This window comes from Notothenia rossii, assembly GCF_949606895.1.
Source record: "Notothenia rossii genome assembly, chromosome: 8".
In the NCBI taxonomy this organism is placed as follows: Eukaryota; Metazoa; Chordata; class Actinopteri; order Perciformes; family Nototheniidae; genus Notothenia; species Notothenia rossii.
The window spans coordinates 69,606,017-69,623,452 of record NC_136906.1 but is presented as its reverse complement, the minus strand read 5'-3'; the positions used below and the strand labels follow the sequence as shown (position 1 = coordinate 69,623,452).

The 17,436-nt window shown below is 39.5% G+C and overlaps 2 protein-coding genes and 1 long non-coding RNA gene across 14 annotated transcripts in view; 1 reads left to right on the top strand and 2 right to left on the bottom strand.

Moving 5' to 3' along the window:
* The window catches only part of fndc1 (fibronectin type III domain containing 1), a gene marked incomplete at its 5' end in the record, with an annotated part of 33,391 nt that extends 33,233 nt beyond the window's left edge, over positions 1–158 (bottom strand). For 2 of the 3 annotated variants that reach the window (XM_079643494.1, XM_079643496.1), the window contains one exon: positions 69–158. In XM_079643494.1, the coding sequence (XP_079499620.1) occupies positions 69–141 (73 nt within the window). The remainder of the gene's footprint in view (positions 1–68) is intronic. The other variant, XM_079643495.1, reaches the window with a different exon arrangement.
* A 6,607-nt stretch (positions 159–6,765) lies between these two features.
* otofa (otoferlin a) overlaps positions 6,766–17,436 on the top strand; it is an 85,463-nt gene continuing 74,792 nt past the window's right edge. For 8 of the 10 annotated variants that reach the window (XM_079641872.1, XM_079641871.1, XM_079641878.1 and 5 more), the window contains exon 1: positions 6,767–7,048. In XM_079641872.1, the coding sequence (XP_079497998.1) occupies positions 6,967–7,048 (82 nt within the window). In that variant the 5' untranslated portion in view covers positions 6,767–6,966. Of the gene's footprint in view, positions 7,049–17,436 lie in introns of all 10 variants that reach the window. The other 2 variants (XM_079641879.1, XM_079641873.1) reach the window with 1 other exon arrangement.
* On the bottom strand, positions 11,934–15,496 carry LOC307014130. Its single transcript, XR_013801163.1, has 3 exons — positions 15,418–15,496; positions 13,425–13,648; positions 11,934–13,075 (listed from the first exon to the last, which is right to left on the bottom strand). It is a non-coding gene; the product is annotated as an uncharacterized lncRNA (long non-coding RNA).

Sequence of the window (17,436 nt, the reverse complement as noted above, 5' to 3'; positions counted from 1 at the left end):
AAACTGAATTACACACGAGTGCAAAACGTGCACCTGTTCAAAAGATATTAAGTGAACAAATCTTTTACCTGACCATCCGCATCCAGGTGCGCAAAACGTAAGGAATAGCGCCAAGAGGGTCCTGCTTGCGGCTAAAGCCATAGTGAGTGTGGCGCTGAGCTGCGGAGCGGCGCAGCAGCAGGATGCAGAGGGCTGGGACACTCCAGCCCCCCCCCCCCCCCTCCCCCCTGCCCTCTCCCGATGGGACCGCTTCCTGAACTCTTAGCTTCTTATGTCAACAAAAATGTTTTAAACATTATAATAAATATCAAAGATCAAACTCTGCAGGCGATTCTGATTTGAAATAACTGATTACATTGTGAAGTGGACTTTAACTGTAATGTAAACTGTGAGGCAAAGTCCTGTCTCTGTGAATGAAGGCTTATGTTCTTATAGTTTTCATTTAGTAAAATTAATTTCATTTAAACATTCCTATAGGATTTTTTTTTTTCATATGCCTGCAAACTGTTGCATTGTGTCTCTGTTTTTTGGATCAAGTGATAGTCCAACATTGACAAAATGTCTCCCCCTTCAGGGAACACCACTGATTTCACCCTAAAGGTCTGGTAGCAGGTGGAGGGAGACATAAAATGACTGCGGCTAGTAGGCTAATACCAGAACCAGAATAATGCAGATATTAGTTCTTTAACATGTTGTCCATAAATGCTCTCTTCACCTTTAAGCCCAACACACACATTCTCCTCATGGTTTAGTTTAATGTCTCAGATTGTGTGTGGTTGTTTTCAAAACTTCGAAAAATGGTCTCATCTGCTTATATAATTACATTAAGTTTCTAAAGAAGTCGGTTAACCACTAGATGGAGCAATACGCCACATTTTATACTATAGTCGAGGTGTGTTCAAAGGTAAGAGATAAGGTTGTAATTATAAATGGTGTTTACAGTAGCAGTAAAGACAGAAGTGTAGATGCGTGTAAAGAGTATATGCCTAGTCAATTTAACTAACCTGCTTATTTTTGTATGATATCGTACTCAAATAAGGTAGAGAACTAACAATTCACACGTGTGCATATACTGAATTTGAGGTTCTCTTTCCTATAAACGTATGTTGGGTGGATGGTACATGGTCATGTATCCAGTTTATTTCTGTAAATATTGTCAATTAAATGCTGTAGGAGTTAAGATTAAAACATCTAAAGGACATGGTTGCTTTCTATCTTTTTTCAATGGTTACTGTGACACTAAACTCAGTGAATTTGCTGACAATTCCAAGTATTTAGAAGGAATATGCTAATGTATTGTCTTTCTCATTAAGTACTTTATCTGGCAATGTTTGATCATGTATGGGCTCACCAAGCAACATCAATTTGGGGCTTATCCACTTATCTATGACCAACATCTCCCTCTGTTGGCGAGAGCCTCTATCTACAGGAAAGATATGTCACCATGACTTGTACACTAATTAAGTCACGACAAGCTCTAAAGCAAGATTTGAAGAAGTCACATGATATATTGTTATTCTTTATTTGTTACTGAGAAAAAGGGGGCCGTAATAGCCACAAAATCAATATGTGATCCTCTCCGCTTCCCACAGGGGCCGTAAAGTAATTATTGTTTGTTTTTTTATGTTCTCTCTGCCCTCAAATCCTTATAAACTCATTACTAGTGATGATTGAGTCTCTCTTTTTAATCTCTCTCTCTCTCTCACACACACACACACACACACACACACACACACACACACACACACACACACCCCCCCACACCCACACCCACACACGCACGCACGCACACACACACACACACACGCACGCACGCACGCACGCACGCACGCACGCACGCACGCACGCACACACACACACACACACACACACACACACACACACACACACACACTACTGCCGCATCTTGGATGAGTCAGCACAAAAGGGAATTCAATTTTTAACAAAGAAAACGTACCAAAGCAGATACTTGTCTCTTTCATATTCACCCTGCAAAAGTGAAAACCACTCATTTGCACACACACACACACACACACACACACACACACACACACACACACACACACACACACACACACACACACACACACACACACACACACACACACACACACACACACACACACACACACACACACACACACACACACACACTGTATTGCTCCTAAGGGCACACTTCAGCAAGCTCGGTACAAGTACAAGAGTTTTCTCTCTCTCTTATACGCATGCCAGAGGGTATTTATGTCAAGTCCTGCTATAGTTCACAGAGTATGGTGACAGGATGCTTGTGATGAAATGGAACATCTCTGCTGATACAGTGGATCAGGTTGGACTGCATGTCCAGCTGAGTTTATATGAGCAGTGTGTTCCAGTTCTGTCATCAGCTTAACTCCATTTCCTTGTGTCATTTGAAGTGTTACACTCTAACCATGTTATAGACACAAGTTATACTGTGTAACTTCAACATACAGTCTCTTCAACTGTTGGTGCTATGATGACTATCTGAAATCATTATTATATCCTACCACTTTCTTTGGATGTTTCATTACTTATCTGGCGGAGTTGTGAGAGAGGAGGAAAAAACATCTAATTAGCTGTCTTAGATGGCAACTAAAAATAGAGAGGTTCAGTAAACAGAAACAACAAGCACTGAGGGGAAACTGGTCCTTCACGCTCCTTAGGTGGTTAACTTAGTTGCCAGTTTATTTGGTATGCCTATACAGATACAATGAATGCAGTTTAATAGAACAATCGTGCTATGAATCCTATTTGTATGGAGGCTATAATTTTCTTTCTTTGGGGATGTAGTTTGTTGTGCTTGTGTAATAATGTCATTTTTTTTGTCAACCCCTTTTATATCAATGAAGGAAGAATAACAAGGTAACTCAAGCGCTGAATATACATGTCAAAGTGTCAAGCCTGCAGTCCATTGTCACAAAGTATGATGTATTTTTGTGTGAGTAAATGATTTGATTTCTATCTAACAGGCAACATATTTTGGCAGGATCAATAAGCAGCGCTGACAGCCTAAAGAGCCCCTGTGCCTGCTGGGAAACATCGCTGTGCTGTCAGACGGGCTCCTGCTGTCATCAGTTAGAACTGATGGTGACATGTCTGAACAGACTCCAAGCACAGTTTATTTTTTGACTTGTTTTATGTTATGGAGTGACATATGATATTACAGATTTGTCTTACAGTTTTTCTTGATTGCTAACACACATTTCTTTTTAAATTGCTCAGTTTCTCAGAACACTAAACACAATTCACAAAAACACACACCCAAAGTGCAAAATACCTCATTTCACCTGCTAAGTTAAGAACTGCACTCAAAACTACATAAACACTTACCAAATGCAAACTTTAGCACCAAATATAACACACTTCATTCATAATACTAGATTGTTTGACCACCCAACTACACACTGCTGAGCATAATCTAAAGCATTTCCATCTGTTATGGGCTATGCTCTGTACATAGAGGTTTCTGCAGAGAAAGATTGCTTGAGTTTACAGAAATACAGTAAATGAAGAAAGACAAATGAGATGTTGAAAAATAAATCACATTTTATTCAAAAATAACATTGAGCAACATGCATCTCAGCAAATAGTTACAGTTGTTTCTGTATCGCAAAACAAAAACAATGCTTCTGTCAAATACAGTAGATAGAAATACAGTTTTTCTCGATTGCTATCACACTAAAATTATACATAAAGCACAAAAAACATCGGCTAAAATCTCCAAAACTCTAAACATGTTTTCAGCTTTTCACACAATTTGCAAATCAACATGGCACTTTTTGCAAACCACTGCACACGTTTTCTCCACGTTAGACACAGGAATCTGACATAAAGTCACATGTTAGCTGGTTTAAAACACTGATATTCAAAATGCCTCACACATGGACCAATCATCAAGAAACACGTTCCACCTGACCAAACACGTGTTAGCATAATTGTTGGCTCATCAATCAGGATGTTAGCACTATAAAAAGACCACAGGTGAGTACTTTCTTACAGCATCAATGGAAGCCAACATGGAAGCAAGAGCAAGAGAAAGAGGAAGAGCTGGGCTGAGAGTGAGAGGAGGAGGAAGAGCTGGGCTGAGAGTGAGAGGAGGAGGAAGAGGTGGGCTGAGAGTGAGAGGAGGAGGAAGAGGTGGGGTGAGAGTGAGAGGAGGAAGAATGAGAGGTATAGGTAGAGTTGGAGGGAGAGGACGTTCAGAGGGTTCAGCCTAATCTAAGCTGATTTACTGTTGCCTCTGTAATCCAGACACCAACCACTGTGTCTTTGTTGTTTATCTGAAGGACTGAGAAAAGAGGTGCAGGTGGAAGGTTAAGGATTTTCAATGAGGCACAGGAAGCAGCAGTTACAAACTGGGTTTTGGCAAACAATGCATCACACTTAGAGAGATCCGAAGCAGAGTAACTATGTGCTGGGATGCATGTTGCACAATGTTATTTTTGAATAAAATATGATTTTTTTCAACAACTCATTTGTATTTCTTCATTCACTGTATTTCTGTAAACTCAAGCAATCTTTCTCTGCAGAAACCTCTATGTACAGAGCATAGCCCATAACAGATGAAAGTGCTTTAGATGATGCTCAGCAGTGTGTAGTTGGGTGGTCAAACAATCTAGTATTATGAATGAAGTGTGTTATATTTGGTGCTAAAGTTTGCATTTGGTAAGTGTTTATGTAGTTTTGAGGACAGTTCTTCATTTAGCAGGAGAAATGAGGTGTTTTGCACTTTGGGTGTGTGGTTTTGTGAATTGTGTTTAGTGTTCTGAGAAACTGAGCAATTTAAAAAAAATTGTGTGTTAGCAATCGAGAAAAACTGTAAAAACTTAGAGTAAAAAATATGAGTCAATATCTGTCCAGCCTCTCTCATCGTCAAACCATGGTTGATATCATGGTCAATCAAAGTGGCCCGGATTTCATTAGAGTATTCTTCTTTGTCCACGTCCTCTCCCTCCAGCTCTACCTCTACCTCTCATTCTTCCTCCTCTCACTCTCACCCCACCTCTTCCTCCTCCTCTCACTCTCAGCCCAGCTCTTCCTCCTCCTCTCACTCTCAGCCCAGCTCTTCCTCTTGCTTCCATGTTGGCATCCATTTGCTGTAAGAAAGTACTCACCTATGGTCTTTTTTCATAGTGCTAACATCCTGATTGATGAGCCAACAATTATGCTATCAGGTGTTTGGTCAGGTGGAACGTGTTTCTTGATTATTGGTCCATCAGATTCCTGTGTCTTACGTGGAGAAACGCGTGCAGTGGTTTGCAAAAAGTGTCATGTTGATTTGCAAATTGTGTGAAAAGCTGAAAACGCGTTTAGAGTTTTGGAGATTTGAGCCGATGTTTTGCTCTTTGAGTGTCAGTTAAAAATAATTGTGCTCATCGTTTATATCACAGACTGAAATTTGTTCTCTTGTCTTCCACAAACATAAGGATCCTCTGGCGGCTCTCTTGAATCTTTGAGGATGCGTCTTTCAGCCACTGTTTCCAAAAAATAGCAAATGCAATTTAAGAATTGTTGACTTAGTGGACAGTTTTAACCAATAAATCAACAGCTTTTTTATAGCTTTTAATAAGCAGCTGTCTGCTTTAAATCTTGTATTATTATTATTATTATTATTATTATTATTATTATTATTATTATTATTATTATTATTATTATTATTTTCTTTTACTTTTAGATGAATTTCAAATGTCCTCATCTTCTGCTTGTGTTTGTGTATGGGTTCTAAACTAGATTTTTGTTGTGGCTGCTGAATTGTAAAATTATGTTGTGCTCCAGTCTGTGCATACAAAAGAATGATTTAATTTGATTTTTGCAGATTTGCATAAAATATATTCTTAAATTGAGCATATTGCATGTTTCAAAAAGGGCTATAAGCCAGGTGTTCTCAAACACTTTATGTTGAGTACTCCCTCACAAGAAAACAGAAAATGCCCATGCAACAGTGCACCTATAGATTATTTGACATTTGTCCTTGTAACATCTGGTCAGTGAATTATTTCTAATTTTTCTTCTGGAGAATCCCCTCACAACCCATACGTGTACCTGACTCTGTTTTGAAGACTCCTGGCACAGCTGCCTACCTGCTGGTACTTCCTGTCACAGATGCATGGATTACAGCAAACAGGAACAATGTGATTTCTGTTGAGAAGAAAATAACCACTGCCAAGCATTAGGGAAAACTGTAAAGCTCATTTAACCCCTGACATCGATTTATCCATTGTAAAGGGGGAACAATGTTGCCTGGCAACTGCATTTTACTCATCTCCTGCCCAAAACAATAAGATATAACCAACCTATGGATATAACCATACAATACAGTACGTTTTAAAAGCCTGAATTCATCTAATAATAATATTTTACTTACTTTATTTAGTAACCTACAGACAACATTTACCATAAGATGGCAAATTAGGCTACTGTGTCTTGTTAGAATAGTCGATCCTTCATGAATATACTGCAAAATGTATCAACATATTTATGTATATCACAATCACATACATATTTGTGATTTTAAATGGACAGGCAGTCTGCAGCGTATATAGTCTGCAGCACTATAGGAGCAGAGAATTTCCCCTCAAATCCCAGAGCTGGGCAGACTTTTCACAATTAGAGCATCATCCCCACACTGAGGCTGGAGCACACCCCCCGCCCTTCCTGCACGAGGAGCAGAGTAAAACCAAGTGCCAGCCCGGAGATGCGCGACAGACCCAGCAGCCACGCAGCGAGAGGAGATGTTAACCTGAGCATATCATTAAATCACAGTTTTTAGTTTACGTTTTTTTTTTTTTAAAACACAAATTATTAGACTATACATGATGCCCGTGTGGAAAACGAGTGTGTCCAGACGCAAGGGGCGGCTAAACTAAAGATAATTTAACACAGATTGCACCAACACGGTTCAAGTTTGATCCGTGTGGAGTAAAATCACTCCCTGAGCAGAGAGGACTAATGATGGCTCTCGTGGTCCACCTGAAGACGGCCGCGCACCTTCGGGGGAAAGGTGACAGGATCGCTAAAGTTACATTCAGAGGTAGGACCATTTTCTTTGTTTTAGGCTGGATTTTGGGAAGTGTAATCGTTCGTTGTGGTTTGCATTGATTTATTTTGAATACACAACGTGATGGGAGGTAATTAGTGCATGAAAAAAGTTTGGGAGAGCCCTCTTGGATCGGGGGTTACCGGAGATACTGCGTCTTTTATCCAGAGATGATCATTGGACTGATATTCTTCAAATTAAGGAGAAATCATGAATGCAGCACTGTAAAAAGAAAAAAGACAAGCCAGGGTTTAAAAAAAAGGGATTATTCACAAAAACAATATCCTAATTTGAGTCCTTTCAGCAGTTTGAACTTGTTATACCCATGTCACGTGGTATACTATTCATAGCACGATGTGCTTTAATATAACGGCTCACACATTTTATAGTAGTAAAAAACTGTATTTGGAATTGTGTTTTCACATTCCTGTTATTGATGGTCAATAACATAACATCGCAGCTATATCCTTTCGAGTATTTTCCAGCTTTCAGGATTTTCTTATCTTAAATATGAATAGTTAAAATATTAATTATTCATGAGAGCCACAAAAAGGAAAAAACCAATTGTCTGCACATCCCTTTGCATAGGGTGTAATTGTAATGATTCCTCATGTGTTTTCACTTGATGGTCCATTTGACTCATAAACCAATAATGGCGAGAAGTCAGTAGGTTCTAATTGACTAAGCTTGTATTGATCTCTAAATGTATGGAGGTGGGGGTCTCCTTTATTACACATTGGGGGTAATTGCCAACCCACTAGTACGATATAAAGGGTCACCATCCCAACACCTGCCTGTTTGCCCTCTCCTGCTGTTCAGAGGAAACAGGGATCTCTGAAGGATTAGAGGAACATTTGGAGGGAGTTCAGTGGATTCATTCATCAATTCGAAAGAGAGAAACAGAGACAGGAAAAAAGAGGTGTGCAAGTTTCAGCATTGTGGACTGCTGCAGTGAATTCACCAAGGAATTGATACAACATGAACCGTGTCATTCAAGTCAAAGATTAGATCCTATGATCTTTCCCCCATGGGCCAACTGTCAGCAGCACACTCTCTGCAGTTCATCTGTTTGCTAAGTTGTTAGCCAAAGCACTGATACAAGTTCAAAGCACGCATGGCTTTCACTGTTTGTCACTTGTGTCAAAAGCTGTACGTACCATATTGTTAAAGAAAATGCAGATCACACACAATCCTCATACAATATTTTCTTATTTGATGCATGTTGAACACACCAATTAAAACAAGTTACACTGTGTTATGTGATGCATCAGAATATGTGGCCTGAGGAATAGAATATCAACTCTATAGTGGATTTAAAGTTGTTAAATTAGTTAAATCCTAACAGAAATGAGTCACAGAATGTGATATAACTGCTTACTGTGGCCACTAGGGGGGCAACACTGACATATCACCACACCACTGACAATCATCACTCATTGATTCACCATCTTTTAGGTTGATAAGAAAAAGTTGTTAGCAAACAGCCACGTATTTACACCTCCAGCAGTATTAATTAAAGCATCATTATGACTCAATTAGAGTCGTGTTTCCTGGCTACCTGGTAAGTTTAATTATTCACTCTTAAATGCTCTTCCAACAGTTATGAATTATCTGGCTAAATTACTGATAATTGCTCCACTACCTTCACTAGCTAGTTGCCACTTGGGCATTAGCATATCATATTTATCATTAGCATAACGAACAGGTGTTAGCTACATCCGGTTCAGAGAGGTAACACCTGAACGATCATTAACAAGCGATTTAATGAACCCAGAAGGTTTAAAACACTTGACTTTTTTCAGACACAGTTTATAGGAGTCCCAACCATCTTCATCTACCTGGAGAAAAAAGCAGGTCCCTGATGAAGAAGATTTAAATCTGTTTCCGAGTCAGTTTCCTATCCAGGCAGGCGGCCTCCATCTTTGTTTTGATACGCAACGTGAGAGGTTTTTATTATTTAAAAACAGACTGACTATTTACAACAACATGGTTAGACATTGGCATCCTGGAATCAGCATTAGGACAGTAAGTGCTATGTTCTTCTTACATTTGGTTAAATAAGGTGATTAAATGTTGCCCTAATGATGTATGCTAACACGAGGCACAGACTGGGGATAGTGCAGAGCAGGTCATTTAAAGAGCCTGTGACACGATTTTCCCCCATCATCCAAACCCATCAATTTGAGTAAATATTGTCCCCTTGAAAACCGTTACTGAACTGATTTTGGATATTTGTACTTTGATAACCATTAATCTGCCCTTCAATGTTGACCATTTCCTGGATCTTCTCAGGGATTCTTCAAGTCCCGCCAAATTATGGGTGACGTCAATGCGGGCACAGCGCTCCAGCTGCACCGTTCAGGATCCCAGCATCTGCATGTAAACGCACGATGGCGCACACAGCAGCAAGCTCAGACAGCGATGACAGTTTAATTTTGAACGTGTCTGAGAGCTCATATGAGGCTGAAGGATCGGTTTATTTTGTATCTGTTAGAAGTTTAGGATTTAGGTGCGTCAATATGGGCGATCATACGGTCATGTAGCCAGTGGTGGACTGGGACTAAAAATCAACCTCTGTGTCGCCTGTCAGCGCAATTTACATGATGCCGTTTAGACAATATAATAATAAAGGGCGGTGCCGGCTGTCAGCGAACCGATCCGGCCTTTCTGCGCGACTATCACTCAAATGCGGGACATAGTCTCAATGTGTGGGACGCGGGACAAATAATAAAAATGCTGTGTGTGCAGTCCCGCACAGTGCGGGACACCTGGTCACCCTACACACACAGTTCTGCCCCTCACACACACACGCTTCAAATCAAGTTGCATAAATGCTTGAGCTACGTTTTTATTATAATTACTGTGAAATCTGCCTATTATGTTTTCGTCATTATTACAACAAACACACACTTGCAACTGATAACACTGGCAATGATTTTAGATGTATTAGACTATTTAAAAAAGAAATCATGCTTCAAATAAGTCCAACGCCCACTACACCACTGACTGCAACTACAAAAAGCATTGGTTTGTTTTCTCATCAGGAAATGCAGACCGGCTCAAACAAAAGATTTTTAAATCATCATCCTCACGATCATTTAATGTGTCATATGTTCGCCAAATTGACATGAAAGCACTAATAAATGTAGTTTCATCCACTTGAGTTTACAAAAATAATCGATTTGTTTTTATATCACATCCGACGGGAGGAAATTCAGCAGCTCTCACTACCGATTTTTAATCCTAATTTAATCATCATCTTCACCACGATCATTTATGTTTATGTTCGCCAAATTGACATGAAAGCACTGACAAATATGAATATACTGTAGTCAACTTCATTAAAACGTTATTAACGTGCCTAAACTCAGTAATTCACCATTTCTACGCATGACAACACACTTTGTCCGTGTTTGGCTCTCTCGCCGCACAGTGAAGCGTTCCCGCATTGACGTCACTTCCGGCTTCCCCCAAAACTTCAAAATGAGTCGAAGGAATTTTCCCGCGATGTTCGAAATTATTGATATTTATCGGAACGGTATCGCTTTTTCTTTTTTAAACTGACGGTTCGATATTACTAGTAGCCCACTATTTCATTGCACAACAGTTGTTGGGTTCGTGTCACAGGCTCTTTAAGCAATGGGTTTTTAAACTATTTTGCTGAAACAGGGATGTAGACTAAGCAGTGTTGGGTGAAGTACTCAGATATTTTACCTAACTAAAAGTACAGATTCTATCCTCTTAAAATACTCCACACCAGTATTTTAAAGCTGTGAATTAAAAATTTGACTTAGGTAAAAGTCAAAAAGTATTAGCATTAAAGTGTACTCAAAATGAATTATTTCAGAAAAATGTAAATGACATAAGAAGTATAAGATAAGTGTACCTTAATAAATATTAGTAAAAGTAATATTCCTAACCATCCAAATTGGATGTTTTCATAGAATTATATTTTTATGGTTATTATATCATCCTGTTTTTATGCACACAAGAGCATTTTAAAGTTGTTGTGTGTCAATGTGGACCAAATGTAAATACTTAAAGTACTGTGCAGATTACCAGTACAGTACTGCATTATATTATTATATTATATATATTATTAAACTATATCAGCATATCATGTGTTTTTGAGTGTACAAAGAAACTAGTAACTGTGAGTGTTAAAATAAATATAAATAGTACAATATTTGCCTGTAGTGTAATAGAAGTGTAAAGTAGTATAAAATGAAAGTACTTAAGTAAAAGTTAAGAAAGTACTTAAGAACATTACATGAGTAAATGTACTTTCCGACATTGGATATGAGAGGTTAAAGTGAATAAAAACAGCTAGGTTGCGGGCTCGGTTTGGCTCAGTTAAACCGAGGGGAGCTGCGTGTTCAGGATTGAATCCTCTGTCGATGCATCACCCCTTACTCTTTTATTGTATGTGACAACATGTGGGGAATTTCTATTTTTAAGTCACTTACTGTTAATAATTTACCTGGAATGACTTTATTTCATTATGAAACATAGATAAGATCCCAGTTTTGTTACACCATTTCCTCTCACATTTACACAAATGTACTTCTCTGTTCTGTATTCCAAGATGAGGCCCCTCTCCTCAGCCCTGCCTCTGCACTGTCCTTTCTCTGGTCAAATATCTTAAGTCTCTCCAAGTTTGCAAAGTAAGGGCTGTTTCCAGTTAGGCTGACTATGAATCCAGGTATGTTATACGGTATACCATATTTTAAGGCATTCTGAAACTTATTTTCTCAGCTTGTGAGTAGAGCCTTTTGATAGAAGGCATGGTATATATATATATACATAGGCAGCTATGGCTCAGTGGATAGTGAGTTTGAGTCCCACTGCAGTCAGCATATCGTTGTGTCCCTGAGCAAGACACTTCACCCCAAATTACTCCTGTGGGGATTGCCCACAGTATTGAGTATGTAAGTCGCTTTGGATAAAAGCGTCTAACAAATGACATGTAATGTAATGTATTCAATCAGAGAAAGAAATCCCTCTGAGTGGTCAGATCTAAAGTGTGTATTTCCTTTAGGTAATTTTGGGCTATTAGATAACAGAGATAAGAGAGTCACAGGAAAAGTGGGCGAGTGAGAGCAATGCAACAACAGACACAAGCCGGGATCAAATGAATCATACTCTGAATGACCACGATACAATATGATTAGTTTAATTCAGATGGATGGATGTTTCTGATTGAGTCTTGCTCATTATTTTTGTACGCAATGGAAACTGGTTTTACTTTAGCATGTTTAAGGGTTTAAGGAGGCTGTATACGCACTTACGTTGTTGAATGGTTTGTCTCTTTGTCACCAAAAATGTTCATGATTTAGATTTTCATGAAACTTGATGGAAGGGTGTAGTTTAGGCCAAGGAAAAATACATTAAAATGGGAAATGTATCTCAATCACATGGTCGCTACATGCATTATATTCTACTTCTAGATACTGCCTTTGCTCGGCCATTACAATTGTTCTGTTTGGAATCGTCGCGTAACCGTATCAGCTCCTTGCGGGAAACAAGAACAAGTTTGGGAGCTTTAACTAAGTGTAATGCCTCACTTGGCAGCAATCAGCAATCAGCAATCAGCCAGCTCCAGAAGCTTAAAGAGACTTCAAACGCTGTGAGCAGGGTTTGAACCTGCGCGGGGAGACCCCATTGGATTTCAAGTCCAACGCCTTAACCACTCGGCCTGCTGGTGCTCGAAAGATGGCAATTTTCAATGTGTTGAAGTAGCTCCATTGCACCCCTGGTCTTCTTTCCACACTGGTCACAACACTGCTCTGAGTGAAAGTCAACCAAATGCTCAGAAAAGTCTTCAGCACAAAGATCCATACAACAGAGAGAGCATTTGATGTGAGTGCTTGAACTGCTCTGTGTGGTGGTGACGGCTGGAGGGCATGATGCACCTGCACCTGAGCTGCTCTGTGTGGCGGGGACTGACTGCTGTGTCCCTGAACTTGAGCTGCATGCTGCCTCCAAGTTCTGACTTCCTGATGCAGCTGCCTGATCACCTGACTGTGGAGAAATAGAGGTTATCAAAGTCATCAAAGTTATCAAAGTCAACTTTATTGTCAATCTTCTGCTTGTACGATACAGGCAGGCAGATCGAAATGCTGTTTCTCACAATCCCGAGGATACATATACATATGTGTATGACTAAATAAATATGACTGAATATACATTTCGAAATGTTATTGTTAACAAGAGTAAAGCAATTCAAGCATAGCTATTAGGGACATAATTGCAAACAATGCATTTTCCTGTGCAGACACCTAAAAGTGAATACACATTGGTTTATGGCAACAATTGTCTGTGCAGGATTAACTTCACTGAATTATCTAACTTAAATATAACCATCACTCACCACATGATATCCACATTTGCAGAGGATTCTTCTGCCGAAGATATCAATGTACCGGATTGGGAGGTTGAATATAGGTGTCAAAGGACAGGCGTCAATACGCTGAATGACAGACTTCCATTTCTTGGCCTTCGGTCTCTGTCCCGTGCTGAACCGGTGCTTCCCCTGGGCATACTGGTGCATGATACCAGCCCAACAACTGTCAGGTTTACCTGTCTTCGTCATCACTGCCAATATGAAATATCAAGGAACATGTCAGTTGGTGAAATTAGATAAATATACATAGAAAAGGATATATAGCCTACTGTAAACATTACATTGTATTGTCATTGATTTGTTCTACTTAGCAGTATGTAATGGTAATTAAATAAGCGCCACATATAGCAGCAGCAGCAATATTAATTGAAGAACACAGTAATGCATCAATAATTATTATGAAGTGTTATAATATCTATTTTTCCAAAATAGGGCAAAATAGGGCATACTGCATAACGAGTACTTGTAATAAGCATATGAGAATGTAAATGCAGTACCTTTAGTGTTACAGAGTATGTATACACTGTGATTATATTACTTTAACTGAATTAAAATATCTGAGTAGTTCTTCTCCACCAAGACAATACAATATTAGTTTGATTTTGTAAATAGTAACAATAATACTAGTGCAATATCGCAAATGTGCTGTAGGTGGGACAGATATTAACAGTATACAGTAATGCCACTGTATCACTAAAGTTATAGGCTATATAAAGGCATTTTATTATTAAGTCTGCACACTTAATTAGTGTCCCTAACTAAAATAATCTGTGTGTACAAAGCTACAAATTCTCCGTAGTTACAGCGAGCAAATCCACGGTTTTGAGTGTATTACCCCTATGGTATTACCACACATTTACCGCTATTTTGACCCAGAAGAGTTCAACTTTGAACTATGTGTAATCAATAATATCTTCCGCTATGTCGGGTGAGGGGTTACATTTGGATTGGATATGTGGGGGGGCTCTGTGTGTGTGTGTGTGTGTGTGTGTGTGTGTGTGTGTGTGTGTGTGGGGGGGATCTCATGATTTGACCTTAAGGGCTATACTGTATATGAAGCCCTAAAGCAACTGCTCCATTATCTTTATCAAATGCACACATTGATGCCACCAAATGACACAATAAAAATAGAAAGTACTACAAATAAATTGGAATTAATTTACATCTTAAATTATTAATGTATAAACAAAAGTGTTTACAAATATGCATTCTTCAAATTGCTATTTTAAATCAAAATTGCTCTGCACACTTGCTAAAGAACATTTGTGTGGAAATCTCAGTTAATTTGTAGGGCTGCGAGATTATGGCCAAAACTAAAGTATGCTGTACATTTCACTGTAAACGATTGAATCATCCCCAAATTCAGTGTTATTATGACCGATCATAACTCAGCTTTATGCACACACATAGATTTAGCATGGTTTAGGAAAAAGGCTCCGTGTTACAGAATGGGTTGGGTGGTTTCGCGGCGGAGTCCGAGCGGGGGAGGGGGCTGCGGGCTCCTGATCAGAGCAGAGACACACGTTCACTAAACCGAAAAACTATATCCGGTTACAGAGATCTGCTATTTTAAACTAAAGTCAACACATATCGACCCTAAATATAATCTATATTAAGAACGAGAAAAGTTTTAACATATCGTTTTTTGTATATGACAAACTTGCGAGGGTGATGACGTCAGAGCATCGTCCTATGTACCGGGGCTTAGCCCCGGACAGCCCCTGCCCAATTTAACCCCAACCCTTCAATGCTACAATAATTATGACCGGTTTATAAATATCAGACAGATATAAAACGTTACAGCGTTAGCATGAGCTAACTTTAACAACGGGACGGATGCGGCGGAATCTCGGACTAAACACGATGACAACTATTACCATAACATGCCCGGATGAAGATATCATAGCCAGCTTTCAGACAGAGTATTATCGTGTAATTAATACAAGTTCATTGTTATGACCTGTTTTTCTTTTCTTCTTCTTCTTCGTCGTTAGGTGATGGAGAGGGAGGTGGGAGGGTAAGGTGCGAACCTTTTGTCCCACCCATGTGACGTTTTTGCCCCACCCATGTCACGTGTAGGTGTAGCTGCCCTGTCATTGGTCGGTTAGGACCTGTTAGGACTTGGGTCGGAAAAGTGTTAGGACTTTGTTAGGAACTGTTAGGACTTTGTTAGGAACTGTTAGGAACTGTTAGGAGTTGTTAGGAATTGGTAGGACTTGCGTTGGAAGTCCAACTGGCGGATGTGACGGCCATCACAGCAGTTTTTACTTAATTCTTCATGGAATTTTCGTGCATATCCACTTCTTTTCACAATACTTGTCAGTTTTGTGTTCCCAGTTTTTTTTAATTGCTGCAGGTTGTTGAGTCATTCTTTTCGCTACAATCTGTCAGTAGCACTTCCTAGGGGCTTTCAGCTCAACCAGCTTCCTGTCTGGAGAGGAAGAAGTCTGCCAGGAAGCTGCAGCCCCCCTCTGGCATGTCACACTAAATGACTCCTAGAGAGGCTGGTGGGCCGATGTTATGTATGTAAAGCCTGCTCCTTTTCTTATGTTTGGTGGGGAAAAATACACGATCCAGTATCAAACATCTTTAAAATGTGAAAATAAAAGGCATACATCGACTGCTTTCAATATAGTAATCAGAAAACTGCAGAGTCTTCTCTCCACTCAGCCTTAAACATGTTCTGTATTATCTGGTGCCATGGGCAATGAAGTCTCCTTCAAAGGGGAGGCATCAAAACTAAATAGAGTTTTGACAAGTCTTTGATGAAGCCCTGCTGTTATCTGTAGCTCTTGGCTTTATCAAAAATGACACTCCAGCTCTTTTTGCACCGTAGCCTGTAGGATCACACCGTAAATCAGAGTTAACTAGAAATTAAATAATTATGTAAGCTTTAACATATTCCACGACTACAGCTTGCTACTCTCAGCCCATCCTCTTTTGTCTGTCGTCTACCACCACTCCTACTGAAACAACATGACTTCCCCCCCTGCTACTTAGACAGTTTGCTCATCCCCGTCATCTCTTTAACTCTAAATATTTGATATTTTGTGGGATGAAACAGCTTTGTGCAGGCTACTGTATCCCCCACACACCATTCCCTATTTTCCCTGTGGCTGACTGAAACAATTTTCTTTACGTCCTCTGCTGGATCATAAATTCTCAGTTTATTTTAAATTGTGATTTAGCATTCACCCTGTCTCTTGTTCTGCTCGAAAAGTGGTCAGGAAATAGGAGGAAATGTAATCACAGTATGGAACAACAAAGGTGAAGTGCTCGGAGGCATACAGGGAGATAGTAAACATTCTGCTTTCCTGCTTTGCAGTCTGCCGGTCTTCACTAAATGTTGCTGTTCACTATAGATTCAGGTTGATAAAGAAAGACAGAAGGTAAGCTTGTTGCCCCATTAATTTTTATCTTTGGTCACAATGTTCCCCATTCTGTTCTTTTACTTTGTTCCTCCGTCTTCCAGCTCGGAAACGAAAACCAAAGTTTGGTTCTTTACATAAGTGTTTGTATTTGTCACAGTTTCCACCAATGCCAGAAGGCATCCTGATTAACAGAATGTTTTTTAGTTTGGTGTGAAGCACCTTACATAAGCTTCACATAATCTACTTTCTAAACCCACGTCTCAGCCAGATACAAACACTGGTATGACAGCGATGGCTCTGTATTGAATAATGTAGGAGGAATATGGCCTCTTTCCCTTTCTGACATTTAAGTGGTTTATTCTCGTTAACATATTTCATAAGATCTGGGCTTTGTAAAGGGTGTGGAGATCGGGGAGTGAGGTAAAAGAGAGAGGATAACACCTTTGGTCATGGACAAAAGTCTCAATGGGTAAATTGTGCTGATAAAATGATTAAGCCTTATACCGTAGATATTTCTGTTTTGCATTCGTACATCTGTTTTCTTTTTCTCTTTCTAAACTCAGAGGTAATGTGGTCTGTGAATGTGTGAAAAGATGCTTTCATCCCAA